This window comes from Lonchura striata, chromosome 26 (assembly GCF_050655825.1).
Source record: "Lonchura striata isolate lonStrDom1 chromosome 26, ASM5065582v1, whole genome shotgun sequence".
NCBI lineage: Eukaryota > Metazoa > Chordata > Aves > Passeriformes > Estrildidae > Lonchura > Lonchura striata.
In genome coordinates, this window is record NC_140728.1 from 9736609 (window position 1) to 9756952 (window position 20344).

Sequence of the window (20344 nt, forward strand, 5' to 3'; positions counted from 1 at the left end):
GGCCGGGGCAGCGCGAGGCCGGCGCGGGAGCGGCTGAGGTGAAGGGGGGGGGGGGGGGGGCCGGGCCCGAACCCGCGGCGCTCTCACCTCGGCCACCCCCTCAGAGAAGCCACAACCTCCCCTTCACCCCTTCTGCCACCTTTGTCACCCCCTAGCGACTATCCCCCGGTCTCCCTGTCACTGTGTTCCTGTCACTCCCTGTTACCCTCTCCGAGAGTCTCTGTCACCCCCTTACGGACCCCCCTTCACCCCCCTCACCGACCTTCCGGTGTCCCTGTCACCACGTCAGAGACCCCCTTGGAAGCCCCGTGTCATCCCCTCAGAGGTCCTCCCACCCTCAGTGACGCCATGGCCTCTCTGTCAGCCCTCATTATCCCTTCGGTGATCCCCCAGTGTCCCCTGACCCCTCCATGTCACCCCCACCCCACTGCAGCCCCCACCGCGTGCCCTGCAGTCCCCACTGCCCTTCGGGACCCCCAGAACCTCAGCTGTCCTCTTCCTCTCCTGACAAATCCCCCTCATCCCCTTTGTGCCCTGCTGTCAGCCTCAGTGACCCCCCCCCCCACATCCCCAGTGAGCCCCCATCACTTCCAGTAACTCCTCTGCCCCGAGAACCCCACTGAGCTCCTCTGCCCCTTCATCTCTCTGCCTTCAGCCTCCCCTTTCTCCCCTTCATTCCCTTTTCCTCTTTTCCTAAACCTGGTTCCTTTTCCCTTTCCTCTCTGATTGCCCCCAGCACCCCCACTCCCCGTGTGACCTTGCAGTGACTTCAGTCCCAGCTGTCCCCATGGGACTCTCCCAGTGGCTCAGCTCCAAGGACTCAGGTGTTTGTAGCTGAAACTGGTCAGGCAGGTGGGATTGGCCAGTTCTGTGGGTTCTTCCCTGACACAAAGCTCCTGGATCAGCCGGAGCGCCCAGCCACTGTCACAGTGTGCTGGGTGTCCCAAGCAGGCTTGGGGACATCCTGTGTCACAGTGTCCTGGGCCTGCTACTGTTTGGGTTGGCTCCAGGCCATGCTGTGTCTTCCCAGTCAGGGAACAAGACGAGGGCCAGAACATGGAGACCCCCTGGAAGCTGCCCCACAGGACTGAAAGATTTCATGGAAACTGTTTTGGTGTCTGTACTGAGAAAACACTCAAAATGGGTCACCTGTCATTACCCTGCAGCAGGGACAGCAGAGGTAATACATTTCCTACTTCCTTACGTCAGTGCTTTGAGGATCAGTGTCCTTTACCCGTGGCTTATCAGTCGGACCTGACCCGTGCAGGCTGTTCAGACACAGCCTCATCCAGCTCTGTTTGTTTAGGAAGGCACAGACAAATTCCTCTGTCCTTCCCTCAGCACTGTCCACTGGACAATTTCCTGGAGACAAAAGGAAGTGTCCCTTGGTAGGGCTTTATCTCTGCCTGTCTGGCTGACAGAGCAGCAAAGAGGCAGGCTGACAACCCAGGGATCATCAGTAATTCAGGAATTTCCCTTTTCCCCTCGTAATTCAACCATCTTTGCAGCTGTGTCATTCCAAGTAACGTGAACTTCCTGCCCTTGGTGGTCTTGTCCACCTTTCATTTTCCTTTGGAGATTCTGTCCACGTGCTCCTGCCCAGGTGGGGCGTGGCTGCATTCTCGCACTGGGAAAAGTCTTGCGAGAGGGTTAAAATCTCCTTGGCTTTCTTCACGAGCTCTTGATGTTGGAAACAATCTGTGATAGTCAAACTGGAACTTAAAAAAAAAAACCAAAAAAACCCTTAGAACTCCAAAGTGCCTGAAGATCAGGATAAATGTTTAAGAAAATTATAGTTATATGGAAAATTGAGGCTGGCCATTGGTGTTGCATAATCTGCTTGCAAGGGAGGTTATGAAAAAACAAGGAGTTAGAGTGTGTCTTTTCCTTCTCCCGGTTGAAAACAATGGGATAGGATGAGGTGTTAATAATAATTTATCTCAGGACCTTGCATCTGGCACACATGGCAATACCTTTCTGCCTCCTGGTGTTTGGAGGTGCCTCTTTCTGTACCCAGACAGAGCTTGGGAGTTGGCAGGGATGCAGGGCAGCTGCACAGCAGGAAGTTGGGATAACCTGGAGTACACCATGCCCTGACTGTGCCCAGGGATTTGCAGAGTGAAGCCTTTGTTAGAGATGTACAGTCTGCCCCCAGAACAGTGGTAAAACTGACTTGATTCCACTGTAAAATAGTTAATGAGGAGAGAGATGTAGGGAGATGAGAACTCAGGGTAGATCTTGACTGACAGAAGAGAAATTTATAAAACTGTTTCTAGTGTAAGGAGAGTTAGTGAGGGGGTTTCTGCTGGGGAAGACAAGAGAGGCAGAGCCCAACTGGTGCTGTCAGGATGATCCTCCTGGGGAGCTGCATATTTCTCCTGAAGCATGGCTCTGATCTGTGCTCTCTGTGACCAGGGACAGGACTCAAGGGAATGGCTGGAACTGTGCCAGGGGAGGGTCAGGCTGGACATCAGGGAAAGCACCCCAGAGGGTGCTGGCACTGCCCAGGCTCCCCAGGGAGAGGACACAGCCCCGAGGCTGCCAGAGCTCCAGAAGTGTTTGGACAGCGTTCTCAGGGATGCACAGGGTGGAATTGTTGAGGAGTCTGTCCAGGTCAGGGGTTGGATGTGATCCTTGTGGGTCACTTCCAGTTCAGGAGATTCCATGATTCCGCCAGCCTGTACATACACTCTCAGTAAGAAGCTGTGCCTCAACAGCGCTCTGTGGTGTGACTGAAGGTGGTCTTTGTTCCAGACCACATGAAAATTGTGATAAGTCATGTGCAAGGCTCAGCTCTGGGCACAGCAACAACTCAGGGTAGACAGATTTCCAGTCCTAACAGAGTGAGGGCTCCTCTGCTGCCTAGCTTGCTTTGGAGCAGTGCTGATGAGCTGCCTATGTGGACACGTTTATTTTGTAGTAAGGGCAATATGCAGGGAGAAATTGGGATAGCCGTTCTGCTTTACTAAGCTTATTCTACCCCAGGTAAATTAGTCTGCACTGGCATGTGAATACCCTCAACAGGTAAAGAATCTGCATTGTCTGTGAGCTTCATCCCCACAGAGCTTCAGCCCCTCTGCATCCCCAAGGCAATGCCTCAAACCCATAGGAAGAAAGTCAGGAGTTATGGAATGTCTGATTAAAGGAACAGGCTGAATCCATGGCTGAGGCCAACAGTGGGACAGTCAACAAGACCAATGCTAGGTTCCGCCCTTGGGTCACAACAATCCCATGGAATACTCCAAGCTGGGGAAGGAGTGGCTGAAAAGCTGGGAAAGGATCTGGGAATGCTGGTGACAGTGGCTGAACATCAGCCCAGGTGGGGAAATAGGCCAGTGGCATCTGGACTGTCTCAGCCGTGGTGTGTCTAGAAGGCCCAGCACGGTTCCTTGTGCTGGCACTGCTGAGGTAGCTCCAGTCCTGGGGACAGCTCTGAGCCCCTCCTGGCAAGAGAGACTTTGAGGGGCTGGGGTGTGTCCAGGGAAGGGAACTGAGCTGGGGAAGGGTCTGGAGCACCGGGAGCAGCTGCGGGGCTCAGCCTGGAGAAAAGGACACTCAAGGCTGACCTTCTGGCTCTGCACAACTCCCTGGCAGGAGGGTACAGTCAGGGGGATGTTGGGCTCTGCTCCCAGGCAACAAGGGCCAGGGCAAGAGGAAATGGCTTCAAGCTGCACCAGGGGACATTAAGGTTGGATATTGGGAAAAGTTTATTCCTGGAATGTGTTGTACAGCACTGGCATAGGCTGTCCAAGGCAGAGGTGGAGTCACCATCCCTGGAGGGATTTAAAAGCTGTGGATGTGGCACATGGGGATGTGGTTTAGTGGTGGTCTTGGCAGTGCCGAGGAACAGTTAGACTTGATGATCCTAGAGGTCTTTTCCAGCTTAAATGGTCCTGTGACACTCAGGTTGCTCCAGCCCCTCTCCAGCCATGTATTTAGCATTGCACCAGGAGGACACTGGGATGTGTGACCACAATGAAATGGGAAGTCTCCATGTTCTGTTCCCTTTCTTAGATGAAAGCTGTGGTCTTAGGCACTGTTGCATTAGGCACTTAGTTGCATTCACTTCATCTCTTGAAAGGTCTTCATTTCAAGTTAAATGGTTGTGTGGACAACTCCTAAAATCAAAGAGCCTTAAACACCAGTTTTTCTTCATTTCTACCTCCCCACTACACACAAGCTTCAATCCTTAAACCACTTGGGATGCAGGAAAAACATTGTGGGGCAAACCAACAGTCTAATCTGTGTCCAGTCAGTAGCAGTGACTAACAGAATGTACTAAGAAGAATAAACATGGCAAGAGGTACAGAAGTACTTCACATCTTGCTTATCTTCCTTTATATCTCAGAGTTAGAAAAATGAAGCAAACCTGGAGCTTCAGCAGAAAAATGACCTTGGATTCCCCTTAAGTGGCATGTCTTCTGATGCCCTTTTTCTCAGGTATGTGGAATGTGGCTGGTTGGTTCGTTGGTTGGTTGGTTTGTTTGCAGGGTATGTTAGCTCAGAAATAAAATGAAGGCACTATGAATATTTAAATGTGAAATGAAAAGTATATTCAGATGAACTGGTTGGAGCTAAGGATTACATGCCCAGGAGCATAATATTATAACAGAGAATGTCATGCAAAATCTGCATTTCTCTTTCAAATTCCCAATTTACTCATACTAGAGATGGGATTGTGAAGTTACAGTCATTACTGCTTGCAGTCTTAAAATTATGATCAGATGGCAGACTTTATATTTAGCTTAAAAATGGGCAAGAGATCAGGGAACTTGAATTCTGCCAATCTGTTCTTATTCACTACAAATTCTTAAACACCTTTACCTGTCACCAACCAGCTTTTTCACGAGCAGCTGAACCTTCACCTCTACAAGGCTGTAGTTGTCCATTCTGTGCAAGAGTTGTGAAGGTTGACCAGCTCTGATCTCTTGCAAGATTCACCCACTTTTGTTTCAACTTTTTTCTCGCCATGAGACATTCTAGGCTTGGTGCTTCCTCTTTCTTCCTTTTCTCTTTTTTCTTTCAGCCTCTCCACCCCAGGCCATGCCCTTCTAAAACCTCAGTACTTCCTTCTAATTTGTTTCAACATTCTTTTGCTTTTATCACATACAGATCTTTGCCTTGGATGCCCTTGGATGTGCACTCTCCACTATTTGCTCTTCACCTTTGTCCTTTTTCATCTTTCATTTACAGTCTCCAGTTTTAACTACGTTGAAACACTTTTTTCTCCTCTTCTCTCTAGTGACCATCAGGAAACACTTTTTCTCTGTGAGGGTGACTGGCACTGGTCATCCCAGGCTCCCCAGAAAGGTTGTGGTATCTCCATCCTTGGGGTGTCATCTGGCAGTACTGGCTCTGGTGGCCCTGCTTGAGCAGGGAGATGGCCCAGGTGACTTCCAGAGCTCCTTTCCCCACCCCCCCTCCCCCCCCCCCAGCCATTCTGAAGTAGCTCTGGTTGTGTTTGAAGCTAGTATCAAATTACTTTGTTTTTGCAGCAAGAGTAGGGAGGAGCCACAGTTCTCTCTGTGTGAGCTAACTAGAGTTAAGAGCCCTTCTTGCTCTTAGAGAACTGAGTTGAGGCACAGATTTGCTCTCAGGGTGGGATTAGGGAACTGGACAGTGTGAGTACAGAGTCATAATTTCACTGCACTGCACATGGATCTTTTCCTCCCACCTGTAGAAGAGCAACTGCTGTGGGCAACCCTTGAGTTTGAGGGTTGTGGTTGGTAGCAGTGAACTCAGATAGCTGACAGGTCTTGAAGCCAGGCTGGATGGAGCTCAGCAACCTGCTCTAGTGAAAGGTTCCCCTGCCTTGTTAATATCGGTATTGTTATTGTTGATATTACAATCCATGGGAAAGTTCTGATTCACTCTCCACAGAAGAATTTGGTTTATGTTCTCAAACCTCCATCGGTGATATCTTCCAAAACTTATATTTACAGCATAGAATAAATAGATCTAAATATTACTTCAGTTTTGATTTAATCTAAATTATGAAGGGTTTTTGTATTTTTACTGACATCCTAAACATTGATAAATTTAAAAAACAAATCAATTTTTAAAAATTGTTGCAGAATGTCAAAGTCATTTTATGTCCCACTGTGTGAGGTACCTCAGCTCAGGCTTCTCCTTGGCAATACCCAAATATAGACAGCATGGGAGGAAGAGATGTGGGGAAAGGGAGCTGTTTGCTCAACATAAACACAGTGAGCCCAGGAAACCCCTCCCCCCAGTGCTGTGAGAGAGCCCATCAGCACGTTATGGAGGGGCAACAAAATGAGACTATGAAGCAAAGAGGACTCAGAGTAGAAAATAAAACCTATGTGTGCACAACTAATGGCAGGGTTAGATGGGATATTGGGATATTCCTCCCTGTGAGGATGGTGAGGCCCTGGCACAAGCTGTCCAGAGAAACTGTGGCTGCCCCATCCTTGGAAGTGTCCAAGGCCAGTTTGGACAGAGCTTGGAGCAACCTGGGATGGTGGAAGATGTCCCTGCTCATGGCAGGGGGTGGAACAAGATGTGGTTTAAAGTCCCTTCCAGCCCTGGGACTCTACAACAGATATCAAGTCACAGAGTCTGACGGGGAATAATTGAGGGCAGGTATTAAAGTAATTTTGGGCCATTTCTTCCACATCTACCCAGCTAAGTGTTAGTAGAAGCTGGAGGCTCCATCACAGCCATCATCAATTGCAGTGTCAGTGCAGGGACATGTTCTCTGCCAGCCCACTCTGCTGACCTGTTGTTATGACACACGGCTGAGAAGAAAATTGAATCAGTTACTCACAGCGACCCACATGACCCTTTTCTGGCAGCAAAAAATCCAAGCCATGTAGAAAAATGGCAGTACTGGTTTCTAATGATACTCTAATATTTCAGAATTAACATTTCCATATTTAATTCTGCTTATTTATGATTTCTTCCGTGAAGTCAGCGTTCACTTTGGGTTTACAGGAGAGGACTGAGAGCAATATCAAACTGCTGTATGGGAAACAGCCTGCCTCAAGGAAACCCAAACTTCAGTTCTCGTAGTAAAATCCTAGATAACCTTTGAGAATCTCAGTAAACCTTTAAGAACTCTCAATAAACCCTTGAGAACTCAGTAAATTTGATAATCTCAGTAAACATTTGAGAACTCTTAGTAATATTTTTCATTTGGTTCTTCACAGTGTCTGGTGGCAGAAGTCAGCCCTGGAAATGTGGTGGTTCCAGCAAGGCCTCTCATTCCTGCCTGTGGCGCTGGTTGTGTGGTCAGCAGCATCGTTTGTGTTTTCCTACATTACTGCAATTGTCCTACACCACGTTGACCCTTTGGTGCCCTACATCAGGTCAGTGATGTCTGACCTGTGTCAGAGCACTGAACTGACCCCACTCCTGTGAATTCTTCCCAACTCCAGACTTAAATCGCAGTTCTTACCTAACAGCTCCTGTTCTAAAGTAATTCCTTATAGCCATTGTATATATAATTATGGGTGATATTAAACTGACAGAGAGGAAATTCATGTTAAATATTAGGAAGAAATTCATTCCCTGTGAGGGTGGTGAATCCAGCACAAGTTGCTTAGAGAAGCTGTTGCTGCCCCATGCCTGGAAGTGTCCAAGGCCAGGTTGGATGAGGCTTGGAGTAGCATGGGATGGTGGAACGTGCCCCTGGTTGGAATAAGATAGTTGAGATGAACTTCAAGGTCCTTCCCAACCCATTCTGGGATTTGTGTGTTACTCTATTTAAAGGTGTCTGGTTTTGTGCAAAACTCTAAGCTTTGGCTCTATGAACATACCCTTAAAATGATTATGAACTGGGGGTGCCTTACCACATCCCTGCTCAGAGTGAAGCCACTTGCTGCCTCCAGGTTTGTTGCACCAGAAAATCCATACTAAAATCTACATTGCCAACTTTATTCTATCAAGGCTGATATATATAACTCAAGCATTGCTCTTTCAGTTTTCCATGTTCTTTATTTTTCCAGTTTTAGTCCTTTTTATTTACCTTTTATGGCATCAAGACTGATATGAAAGGAAGAGTTACTCAGAGCATGATTATTCCCTGCTCCAAGGCGAGCTTGTCTTTACCATGGTGATTTCTACAGCTCTAAAACCAGCACAGCATAGTTTGAGTAGTGAAAAATTCAGTGAAAATCACCTGGGAGGCACTTTTTTTACATGTCCTTTGTAGATTGAAATAAGTAAAGTTGTGTTGGAAGTATTTTTAATATAAATAATATAGGATATGTATCACTCCATTTATCTTTTCCAGTGATACAGGGACAATACCACCTGAAAGATGCTTATTTGGGATCATGTTAAATGTTTCAACCTTCTTGGGTGAGTACAGAAAACTGTCCTTGGTGAGGTGCAGGCAGTTCTGTAATGCAACAGCTTTAAAAAAGTTCACTTCCTTCTTCAAATCATTAAACAGCCCAGAATTCTTACTCAAAAACTAAATACTGAGCAATAAATCTCACTTCTCTTAAGCAATTAAAAATGTGTGTCAGGGATGTTATCCATGAATTGCCAGTATGCAATTGCAAATTCCAGAAGGACAAAAAATGCATTCAAAAATCAAACAGAAAAGTAAAATAAATAAAAATGCAAATTCAAGGCAGTCACCTTACCTGTGCTAAAACAATGGAGGGAGGGAAAACAACCTAATATGGCTTTTAAATGAAATAGATCAAAAAAATCTAATAATTTGACTTGTTTGCCATTATATTATTTCAATTTTCACTTCCAGCCTTTCAGCTTTCCTATTTCACTGTGCCCTAAAAAATTATTGTATTTTAAAAGTTGCCTCTGTCACTCAGCATCTTCCCAGGTAAACAAGGCTCCCCAGCAGGAATCTCACTGCCTGTGGCTGTCTTTGGCAGGGATGGCCACCATGTACATCCGGTACAAACAAGTGTCTGCCCTGAGCCCAGAAAAACCCAAGATCCTCAGGCTGAATAAGCTGGGCCTCATGCTGGGATGGATGAGCTGCTTTGGACTCTGCATTATTGCAAATTTCCAGGTTTGTGCTCTGCATGCACTGCTCTGCCCCTGCCAGAGCTGTGTCTGTTCTGAGATACCTGATGTCATATCTGATAAATTGTGAATTTACAGAAACTGGCAAACTGCTTTTCTGTGAAATTCTCTACAGAGAACAGTTAAAAAATATAAGGTTTGACTTTTAATTTGTTAGTTATTTCTTATTTGCTTTGGGACTTGTAAGCAGCTCTTCATGACATTTCAAAACATTCATAACCACAAAGCATTGCAGAAACCACACTTGGATCTCCTTCCAGGCAGGTTGAAAACCTGAGGTCCAGATTGAAAACCTGCAACTGGGGCTCAGGAGAATCAGGTATCAAATAGTATAAAAAGTATTAAAAGCTTGTTACAACTAGAAGTAAAGCCAACAAAACCACCCAACCCCACAAGCCCAGCTCTGGTAAACCTGCCTTCTTGGGTAGATTTTCCTTCAGACTTTCTCAAATTTTTGAAAATTCTGCAACATTAATTCTTCTGATTTTCTCCATCCCAGGTCTGTATTTTTTCTGCTCCCCAATACTTTCCACTCAAAAAAACTCAAATCTGATATTCTGACCCATCACACCTTGAATAGGTCCCCATTGTTTGCTTTATTTGCCAGGTGATTGTATAATTTCCAGCCTTATCACATTAATTACCTGACGGATTTTGGGGCTCTGTTCTGGTGCCTGTAGCCACCACAGGCTGCAGTGTCACCTCAGACTTCTGCTGGATTAGGGACAGAGAAAACCAAAGAGGAAAAACTCTTGGCAAGCTCCACCTTTTCCCTAGCACAGCTCCTCAAGTGCTTCAGCAGCCGCTGTCTTAGAAACCTCACCACTCTCATTCTAGGCATTTTTTCTTTTGGAGGCCTCAATCTATTTACTATTTTCTAGAGCCCTCAGAGGTCCAGCCTCCCATTCCACACCCACCAAGAAGAATCCTCCAGGCTCTGCTCAACTCTATGATTTCCTTCCACTGACCTCAAGAAAGGGTTTTTTTACTTTCTTTGCATTTCACAACAGTCAAAACCCAGGAGGTGCATGTTAATTTGGTAAAAGTTCTTGTATGGTTTAATCTTGAGCAAAACAAAAGTTGGAAGTGATGCTCTTGCATATTGCCCTGAAATCCACTGGTGATTGGAGACCCCAAAATGTGAAAATGGAGAATTTCTCTCTGCTGACACCTCCCTGTACAGTACATGATTTTGGAGCACACACCTTTGCAACCTGCATATTTCTTAAATAGAAATTCTCACTGTGGATGCAGCACTTAAAATACATTTGTGCACAGAAAGTGCACAAGGAAAAGCTTGATCTTAAGAGTTACTCAGTAAGATACACAGAGAACCTCATGTTTTAGGGAAGGAAACATCTGCACAGTTGGGGTGCAGGGAGGCTGCCAGGCCTTGGCTTGTGCAACAGGTCAGATGACACTTTTTATTCCTTCTCTCTGGCTCCTGTGCTAAGCTGGGGATGAGAGGAAAGGGCTGAACACACGTGGGTTTCACACACATATATTTTAATAATAATTTTTTAGTTGAGTTGGATTTTTTGGAATATCTTCTGGTTTTAGTTATTTTTGCTATTTGACATTTGGTTCTCCTGGTGGTGTTTTTAAGTATTGCTGCTCGATTGAATGTTGTTCCCTCAGAGTATTACAAGATACTAATTTTATAAACAATCTTTATTCAAACCAGAATTCATTCAGAGAACCTCATTATTTTTAATCCAAAATTGGGTGCTAGAATTGTGTTTTATCTGTCCTGTATTACATAATCTTTATAGATGCACAGGTTCCTGGAGTAGAAATGTTGTCACTCTCACTCCCTGACTACCTGCAGAGGTTCTCTCACCCAATTCCTGTGATGTTGTCTATTTATGAGAAGAGCTCTCACAAATTCCTGTACTGAAGGTACAGCTGTGACCTGTAACTTCACCACAAGAACTTAACAAAACCAGAAATTCCAGTGGCTGGCAGGTTAGGACTTCCAGACATCTTCCAATGGGGCTTCCAAAAAAAGTCTCCTGAGGACTGCCACAGTCCCGAACTGCTTAGCTCAGAATGGGAGAAGGTCACTGAGGGGTGGATACCAGAGGTTTACAGAAGAAAACGAAACCAGGTTTTCACAGGCAGCACTTTCTTTCCCTAGAAATGCATCCTGTACTACATCCATGTGCTGGGAGCCTGCCTGACCTTTGGGGTGGGGTCCATTTACATGCTGGTTCAGACCATCCTGTCCTACCTGATGCAGCCAGAACTTCACAGCAAAGACATCTTCTGGGCCCGCCTGGCCGTGTTCCTGTGGAGCTGTTCCAGCATCTTGAGCAGTATCCTTTGCCTGGGCAGTGGCACCAAAACCCAACAGTCTCCACAGGATTTACACCTACTTGAACTGAACAACCACCATGTGCCACAAGAGGCCTGTCATCCTTGATTGTACACCCTATAGAATGCCCTGTTCTGTATTCCAGCCTGGGAATTTCAGGGAAAATGGATAATCCCTTTAATAATTTTAATATTCCCCCCTGGATATTAAAAGCAAAGGTAAGACGGACAGTTACTACCCTTTCTCCTCCCCTTTCCTACTGCACACCAGAGACTGAAAATAGGAAAAATAAGAGGTGTGACTAAATTAAGAAATACGGGGCCAAAGGGAACTGTGCTTAAGGGATGGGTGGTTTCAATGGGGGAAAAAATAGGTAAGAAATAAAAGTGTGTTCCTGAGGACAAAAATGGTGCAGAGTGTTAGATTAGGATGCAAATGAAAAAGAAACCCAGTATGTAGCACAAGAGGAAAACAGACCATGTGGAGCAGGGCTGGCTGTGCCAGCTGGCTCTGGAATAGGGATGACGTGCTGGCACTTGCCAGGGAGACAAGTCTGGAGCACATTTCAAGGGTGAGTTGGAAGGCGGGGGGACTTTGACTTCTGATCTCCTCCCTGCCCATTCTGCAGTTCAAAAGACAAGATATTTCTGACTGGCATTCTCTACCACCTTCCATCAGCATCAGAGTCCAACCCCTTTAGTTCTGAATTCCAAGTGCTGGAAGCAGCTGTGGGGTTTAGACAAAGAGAGAAACAGAATGGTTTGTGTTGAAGGGACCTGCTAATGCTGCCCTCTCTCAGTGGGAATCCATTCCAGAACATTTATCCATATATTTATATAAAAATGTGGGCAAACTCACTCAGAAATAGAGGCCATTTTCCTCTCCCGAATTATTGAAACATTTAGGAAACTGCACCAGAATAATTCTCCTGCTCACCACAATGGACTTGAAATTTGATTTAAAAATTAAACTCAGTTTTTGTGTCAAACAGGACAATAACACCAAACTTCCTGAATTCCAGGGACACAAGTTGCAAAACCCATGGCTTAAACACTGTCCCATCTGCAGTTGTATCCAGGCCACTGATTTAATCCCTACAAATCCCACGTATTTTCAGGCTGGCAGCCAATAGCAACACTAAACCATATGTCCCATTTCCCAAGGTTGGAGCATCTCCCTGGGCTCCCATCCCTGCTGCTGCAGGATTATAGAATCTGTAAGGAGTCAGAGGAGCTGGGACAGTGGGGCACAGGCTTGTTGTCCATCATGAATGACCTTCACCTGCTGAGGGGCCTTGGCAGACAAACAAGGAAATCATCTGATAAACTTAGAGAATTTTTGTATTTATCAGAAATTTTTGGTATTAGCAACCAAGATTTTCAGCTTTGAATAGGGAGGAACCAAACGGGTGTAACTAAATATGTTCTATGAACAGTATGATCTGCTGCAAGTTACGTTCCTCTTACAGATGCCAAAAGCCGACAAACCTCAGATTTGTAGAGGGTTTTGTGCCAATGTATTCTAACCAAAATTATAGGGAAGTTGTAGAAGTAATGATGTGTACATATATAACAATGAAAGAGGAAGAAAAGGGAAATTACTCTAAATTAACAGCTCATAATGTAATAAGGGAAAGATGGGGAATGGGAGAAGTCTGTGGCCTTGGGTTAAATGGTTGTAACAGGTACTGGAAGACAGAAGGAAATGTATTTTGTGTCAGCTCTGGGACAGGAGTGCCCATTCCCTGTGCTGGCACTGCTGCTGGGGCACCTCCGGTCCTGGGGACAGCTCTGGGCCCCTCCTGACAAGAGAGACACTGAGGGGCTGGAGCATGTCCAGGGAAGGGAAATGGAGCTGGGAAACGGTCTGCAGCACCAGGAGCAGCTGAGGGAGAAGATGGGGGACTCAGCCTGGAGAAGAAGAGGCACAGTTCTGGCTCTGCACAACTCCCTGACAGTAGGAGGCAGCCTGGACGGGGTTGTGCTCTGCTGCTGGGAGCAAGGGCCAGGACAAGAATAAACAGCCTCAAGATGTGTCAAGGGAGGTTCAGGTTGGATATTAAGAAAATTTTCTCCTAGAAAGGTTGGTCAGGCATTGGCACAGCTGCCCAGGGCAGTGATGGAGTCACCATCCCTAGAGAGGTTTACAAGGCATGTGGATGTGGCACTTGGGGACGTGGATTTGTGGTGGCCTTGGCCTTGGGGAAAAATTGGACTCAACCTCAGAGGTGTTTTCCAACCTAAATAATTCTCTGAATCTATGAAAATATTTCTGGTCCTGTGGTGGAATGTAACAGCAGAACTGCCAGCCCAGAGCAAGGCAGCTGATGACCCCACTGTAATGGGGGGTGGAGGGGGAAATGGGAACCAGTTATTTTTATATCACAATGATTAAATTCTTCCCACTGCAGCAGGAACTCGGGCAGATAACAAACAGCTCCTAGAGCTGCCCAGTTCAATTAAGCAGAAAATCGGGTGTCTGTGGTCCAGTCAGTAACCAGAGCTGCTAAACCACTCACATCCATTTTTAAATAAGCTTTGCAAGTCTGAGTTCTTGATGCCATGTTTGTGTTAGGAAGTCCAGCCTTGTTCACTACCAAAATTAATTTTTCACATCAGGAGGCTCTTCGTGCTTATTCTCATTAACTACTGAAGAATTTAATATCCTAATCCTATGAAAATCAGGTTGTCTATAAATCAATTATCTGAGTTTCATTTGTGGTGTAGCAGGAGCACTTTTTTGGGTACCTTCCCTCTGTAAGATGTTGAAGAAGTGACATCAAACACTCCAGAAGGATCTAGGTCTTGGATTAAATGGGGGATCATTGTCACATGGCATGAAATCCAAAGCACTTCTTAAACCTTGACTTAGAGAGAAACAGAAAAGCCAAAAATCCTCTTTGCTGCAGGTGATACAGAATTCCAACCTGTGACCCACAGCAAGAATGCAAGGTAGTTGAGGCATTGACAAGCCATCAGAGAAAGAGATCCAGACTCATTAAGATGGGAAATACCAGTAAAGTTAAATTAAAATGCTCTGTAAGTGTGCACATCTAATCATAGCTTAAACATTTCCATGAGAGCACTGTGATTGATCAAAGGAATAACAAGAGGGAGCACACAGAGAACAGAAATAATGGGTTCAGGTTCAAATTAACCTTTTCACGTGACAGTAACCAGTGGGTTGGGACAAGCTATGGGTTGAAGGGCACAATGTGAACAGTCCAGGACACCATTACTCCTCCTCTGGCTGAGACCTCATAGCCTCAGCTCAACACAGTCTGCAAGTTCCATGTTCCTCATTCTTGGCTTTGAATCTTCCTTAACCTCTTCCCTCAGTGTTTGTGTCCTCGGTTGTGTTGTACAGTGGATTGTATGGACAGAACCTGGTGCAGAAGCTGCACTGGGACCCCCAGGAAAGAGTAAGTGATTTGGGGGGGCGGGGAGGGGAGAGGGGAATGGAGACCAAATCCAGCTGGATTTGGAGGGACAGGTGGGAACTTGCTGCATGTCACGATGCAAACTGGGATGGGAGAGGAGAGAGCTGTGGCAGCCTAAGCAGCCAGCAGCTCCTTGGAATTGTGGGATCCCAGACTGTGATGGGTTGGGAGGGACCTTAAAGCCCATCTAGTTCCATCCCCTGTCATGGGCAGGGACACCTCCCACTATCCCAGGCTGCTCCAAGCCCTGTCCAACCTGGCCTTGGACTTCAGGGATGGGGCAGCCACAGCTGCTCTGGGCAACCAGTGCCAGCGCTTGCTGAAGTTCTGATTGCACAAAACTGTTGGATCTTCAAGAGTAACTCTAAATTAATCCCTCCTGCATTTTGAGGAGGGCCTTGAACCTCTCTGCTCTTTGTTAGTTGAGCTCTGGATTGAGCCTTCAGGTTTTGTAGGTGCATATTAAATTTCCAATGGGCATCATCCCAGTTAGAGCAGGTGTTTTCCTGGTCATTCTCATTCTTTAGCACTTCATTCCTGGAGATTCCAGATACAATAAGGGATTTTGGTCTCCAGTGGGAATAGCTCTGGATACCAAGATGTCACATGGGATGTCAGAAGTCACAAACCATCCTTGTGCCACTGCAGGTTTCAGAGCAGTTTTCACACAGATTTTTTTCTCCTCTGTAACATAGGGCTACACCCCCCACATCATCAGCACTGTTTCTGAGTGGTCTCTGGCATTCTCCTTCCTCAGCTTCTTCCTCACCTACATCCGTGACTTCCAGGTAAAATGAAGTTAGCATTCTCTGTTTCTGAATAGCCCAGTGTGGTGCAGCAGGGCATCCTTAGATTTTATGGGATCATGGAATTGTTTTTGTTGGAGAAGACCTTTAAGGTGATGGAGTGCAGCCATTAACCTGGCATGGATCAGTCACCAGGGCTGTAGACCCATAAGCAGCTCTAAGCGACCCCCAGAGTCTGTCCCTGCTGTTTGTCCCTGCTCCAGCATCAGTCTGGCTTTAACTAGCCTTGACTGGCCCTGACTGGCTTCACTTCCAGACCTGTCACAGACACACAGGCCTTTTTCTCCAGGACAAGGCAAATGATGCCAATCCAGAGCACAGCTAGGAGCCAGGCTCATGGTTCTTATCTGTTGGTGTTCACAAAAATATTTGGTGTTTCCTCTGGCCATGGAACTTACCATTGTCAAGGCAGTGAAGGAGCCACTCACAGCAACTCCCTTTGCTTTCCCTCCACAGAAAATCTCCCTGCGAGCTGTGGTCAGCCTGCAGGGCCAGACTCTGCATGAGAGCCCAGGGAGCTTCAGGGCAGAGGAGCAGGCACTGCTCATAGCAGGGAGCATCTGATGGATGGAGAGAACTCAGGAATTTATTAGCAATAACAGCTGTTATTTCTAAACATTTATTTTATATGCAAAAAAGTATGACATGATTGTCTTGTACTTGACATCAAGGGCTTTGCACAGCTTTGCAAATGTTACCAGTACTGTGAATGAGTCTGTGACATTTCTACATTTTCCAATGTTATGAAGGATTAAATGAAGGTTATTAATGAGTTGTGTCTCTTTGGTTGTGTCTCCACATCTCTTCCTCCACACTCAGTTTGACCTCCCTCACTGTCCTCTCTCCAGTGCTCCTTAGGCCAAATCCTTTTGGATGGCAGAGCCTCCAGCCTCACCTCTGCTCCCCTAGGGCCCAGGGGGCTGATCTATGCCCTGTAGTTTGGGCCAGATCCCAAAGCCACCCAATCCTTTGAGCAGCCCATAGGGAAAAATCTCTTCACACCACAGCCTGCTCTGGAGATCGAGGCAGCTGAGCAGCTCCCTCCTGCTGGAAGGGCAGCCCTGTGCTGGCTCTGGAGAGGAGTGACAGGGAGCAGCAGGAACCACACAGCCATGGAATCCCAGAAGGGTTTGGCTCAGAAGGGACCTTAAACCCATCCCATTCCATCCCTTGCCATGCACAAGGATGTCTTCCAGCTTGTTCCAGGCCCTGTCCAGCCTGGCCTTCCTTCCCTCCCTCTCCCTGGCAGTTGTTTGAGCTGAAAGGCAGGTTGACCCAGGAATTCTCATGCCAAGTTCTGTTAGACAGGTGGAAGAGTTGGCCAAGGCAGCCCATGTCCTGTTCCCTCTCGAGCCAAGAGCTGTCACTTCAACACCCCAGAGCGCATCCCCTGTTCTCATGTTCTCGAGATCCCTGGTGCTCCCTGAGACTCCAACGTAAGCCAGCTGCTCCTTCCTCCAGCTGCTTCCAGCAGCTCCCAGAGTGCTGACAGCACTTATCCCAACCCTGTGGAGTGTCTGTATGCTCCAGAGGCTGAGCTCCATGAGCCTGTAAGTGCCAGACACACCAGCTGCTTCCAGGGTCAATCCATAGGGACAACCTCCCACACTCATGCCCAGGCCGAGCCAGAAGCCTTAAAAACAAGTATCTCAAATTCTACCAAAGTACAGCAGATTGAGGGGATATCTGATTGCACACAGACCAACCAAGTACCTCCACAGCTGCCTCTGAGCCCTGCTTAGCAGGAATAGCTCAGTTCCCTTCCCAAGTTACTGCTCAAGGCTTGTACATGAGTTCCAGCACATTTCCTCCCACACCAGAATCCCTTACGTTGGCATCTTCCCTTCCCGGAGGAGCAGACAAAGCACCTGGAAATAAATTAATCTAAGCTGGAGGCCTCCTGGAAACCCCAGCAGTTCCCTGAGTAGCTTTTTTCTTCCAGATTTAAATGGGATGTCTCCATCCCTGTCACTGCATCTCCAGCCTGGTTCAGCCACAGTTCAGACAATCCACAGGGTGGAAACAACATCTGGGGCCAAAAGATGCCATACTACTGAGGGCAGTGGGGTGAGAAGACAGGTGGATGTGATTCACATGGAGTCACAGAGAACCCTGGGCTCCATGGCCTGGGAAGGTTTCTCAAGTATTGTATTTTACCTGCTGATGAATCCTTTGGGATCTCAGTCACCCTGGAGAGCTGCACACTTGGCTACACACTTCATAAGCAGGGAATAGGAGCCCCAGATCCCGACTAACTGCTCCAATGTAGAAAATGCGAAGTTTCAGCTGAGAGAATCCTTTGCCTCCCGCAAGGCTCATTAGATAAATGGTTTCAGCAAGAGATGGTGCCAAAAGTGATTGGATCCCTGTGGAGAAGGAGGGAGAGAGCACTTTGCCTGATTATGATGGGAGAAGAAAAAACCCCAATTGATGCATTCATGTAGCTTTCATGGAGGCTCTAGAAGGCATCTGCCTGCTCACAGGGCTTTCCTCACCTCCCCTTCAATGCTTTCGCCATGTGTTGTGGTGTGTTTTGCTTTGAATCCATGTTTGCCCCCTGTTCTCCTTCCTAATCCATTCCCTTTCCCAGTTGCCAGTTGTCCCAAGCCCTTCCCTAACCTCCTCCCTTCCAAGTTGTCAATCCTCCCTATCCCTGCCCCTTTCTCCAGAGAGTTCTGTGTCTGTCTTGTTCTGGACACCCCATTCATTACTTTGTATTATTCCCCCCCTCATTTTCCCTGATAGGCTCATAAGCTATTTGCTCCACTTTATATTCCTCCCTTACCATATCCTCACTGGTTCACTTTCCTACACCCCTACTCCTGAGTTGCTGTATAAAAACCTCTGTTCACCCCCCCTCCAGTCTTGTCTGGGAGCCCAGGGATAAATCCATCTTGTTCTACCCTAAGCCCCGTGTCATCGCTGTCTGTCCCTGCCGATAATTGGGAATTGCAGCGCTCGCAGGGAACAGCCGCGCCCCGGCACAGCCGCCCCGCACGGCGCGCACTGCAACAGCCATGGATCCCTGGAAACACAGACAGGTTGAGCCTGCCAACAGACATCCAACCTGCTGCTCCCAGAAGCAATTCCTGCCCCAGAGAACAGAAATTTCTCTGTAACGTAATGTCACTGTGATGAGTCAGGCAGGGCAGACTGAGGTTCAGGTTGGACAACAGGAAAAGTTTCTTCCCCAGAAGAGTTGTCCAGTCCTGGCACAGCTGCCCATAACAAGTCCTGGAGGGATTTAAAAACTCATGTGCATGTGACACTTACAGGATATGATTAATAGTGGTCTTGGCAGTGCTGGGGAAAATTGACTCAATTATCTCAGAGGGCTTTTTCAACCTCAAAAATTATGATTTTACTGCCCAAACCAGTACATTCCTGGGTTTACAGTTAAACACCCTAAACCTCCCTCACTGCTCTCCTATCAGCCTAGCACCATGCTGGGATTCCTGCTCAGCTACAGATCCATGGAAATTCAGCCTCAGAGCATCCAACTCTTCTCTGTTTGACAACCTCCTCAATGCCAGGAAAATTCTTTTCCTGCTGTCTCACCTTTTCCCAAGAGACAGATGAGCAGCAGTGAGGAGCAACTCCCTGCTTCCAGCTGCCCAGAGTTACACACCCCCAGTGATTCCCTGCCTTTTTCTCTTTCTTTGCAGTCCCACCAACATGAGTCATGATCCAGGGTCCGGGTTGGGTCCCACCTCCCATAGAATCATCACAGTTGAAAAAGACATTCAGGATCATCCATCAAAGTCCATCTCATACTGCCACTGTAACCCCATAACACCTAAATCACATCACCCAGAGAGATCCAGACACTCTTTAAACAATTCCAAGATGGTGTCTCCACCAGCTCCCTGGGCAGCCCCTTCCAATGCCTGACCAGCCGAGCACTGAACAAACTGACAGGGTCCATTAATACACTTGAATTGCCCTGACCAGCCTCCTGGGACTTCAGATCCCAGTACAGATCTGTGAGGGACACCACTGTCATTAATGTCCACTGGAACTCTGAGCCATTGACCACAACTGCCTGGATGTGACCATCCAACCAATTCCTTATCCGCCTGACAGTCCACCTGTTAAATCCATTCCTCCAATGTAGAGAAGGCTACTGGGGGAGAACCATCTCAAATGATTACAGAAGTCTAGATAAACTACATTTGTCAGTTTTCCGTCATCACTGATGAAGTCACTCCTATTGAGCTTCTCATCCACCAACACCCCCAGGTCCTTCTCTTCAGGGCTGCTCCATTCATCCCGCAGCCTAGAGTTGTGCTGGAGGTCACCCCAACCCAGGGGCAGGATCTCATCCTTGGTCTTGCTGAACTTCATGAGGTTCACACGACCCCACCTCTCCAGCCCATCCAGATCCCTTTGGATGCCCCATCCCTTTGGATGCCCACTGTGCTGAGGGTGCCTCAATCACACTTGTCCATGTCATTGACAGACAGCACTGGTCCCAGCACTGACTCCTGGAGCACCACTTGTCACTGGTCTCCGCTTGGACATACTTCTCTACAGCTGCAGACCACAACCCTTTGAGCGCCACCATCCAGCCCATTCCTTATCTAGTGAGTGTTCCACCCATCAGATCCATTTCTCTCCAGTTTTGAGACAAGGCTGTCCTGCAGGACAGTGTCAAATGCTTTGCATAGTCCAGGTAGATGTCAGTTGCTCTGCTGCACCTATCAGCACTGTCACCTTATCATACAAGGCCACCAAATTTCTCAGGCACAATTTCCCTTCAGAGAAGCT

The 20344-nt window shown here is 47.2% G+C and overlaps 2 protein-coding genes across 5 annotated transcripts in view; one reads left to right on the plus strand and one right to left on the minus strand.

Annotated features, from left to right (window-relative positions):
• Window positions 1-892, minus strand: part of CEPT1 (choline/ethanolamine phosphotransferase 1) — a 32942-nt gene extending 32050 nt beyond the window's left edge. Inside the window, exon 1 of the mRNA XM_085561482.1 lies at window positions 758-892. The gene's annotated coding sequence lies outside the window, so the exon portion shown is untranslated. The remainder of the gene's footprint in view (window positions 1-757) is intronic.
• DRAM2 (DNA damage regulated autophagy modulator 2) lies at window positions 5-16349 on the plus strand. Of its 4 annotated transcripts, none has more exons than XM_085561486.1 (9): window positions 5-38; window positions 4349-4440; window positions 7170-7328; window positions 8255-8322; window positions 8802-9004; window positions 11156-11333; window positions 14671-14753; window positions 15467-15559; window positions 16034-16349. In XM_085561486.1, the coding sequence occupies exons 2-9, from the start codon at window positions 4415-4417 to the stop codon at window positions 16139-16141; spliced, it is 918 nt and encodes a 305-aa protein (XP_085417612.1). In that variant the 5' UTR covers window positions 5-38; window positions 4349-4414; the 3' UTR covers window positions 16142-16349. The 4 variants fall into 4 exon arrangements, with proteins under 4 accessions (XP_085417612.1, XP_085417614.1, XP_085417615.1 ...); XM_085561488.1 differs by having other exon boundaries at window positions 8865-9004; XM_085561489.1 differs by lacking the exon at window positions 5-38 and adding an exon at window positions 1031-1180 and having other exon boundaries at window positions 8865-9004.
• Window positions 16350-20344: the final 3995 nt, after the last annotated feature.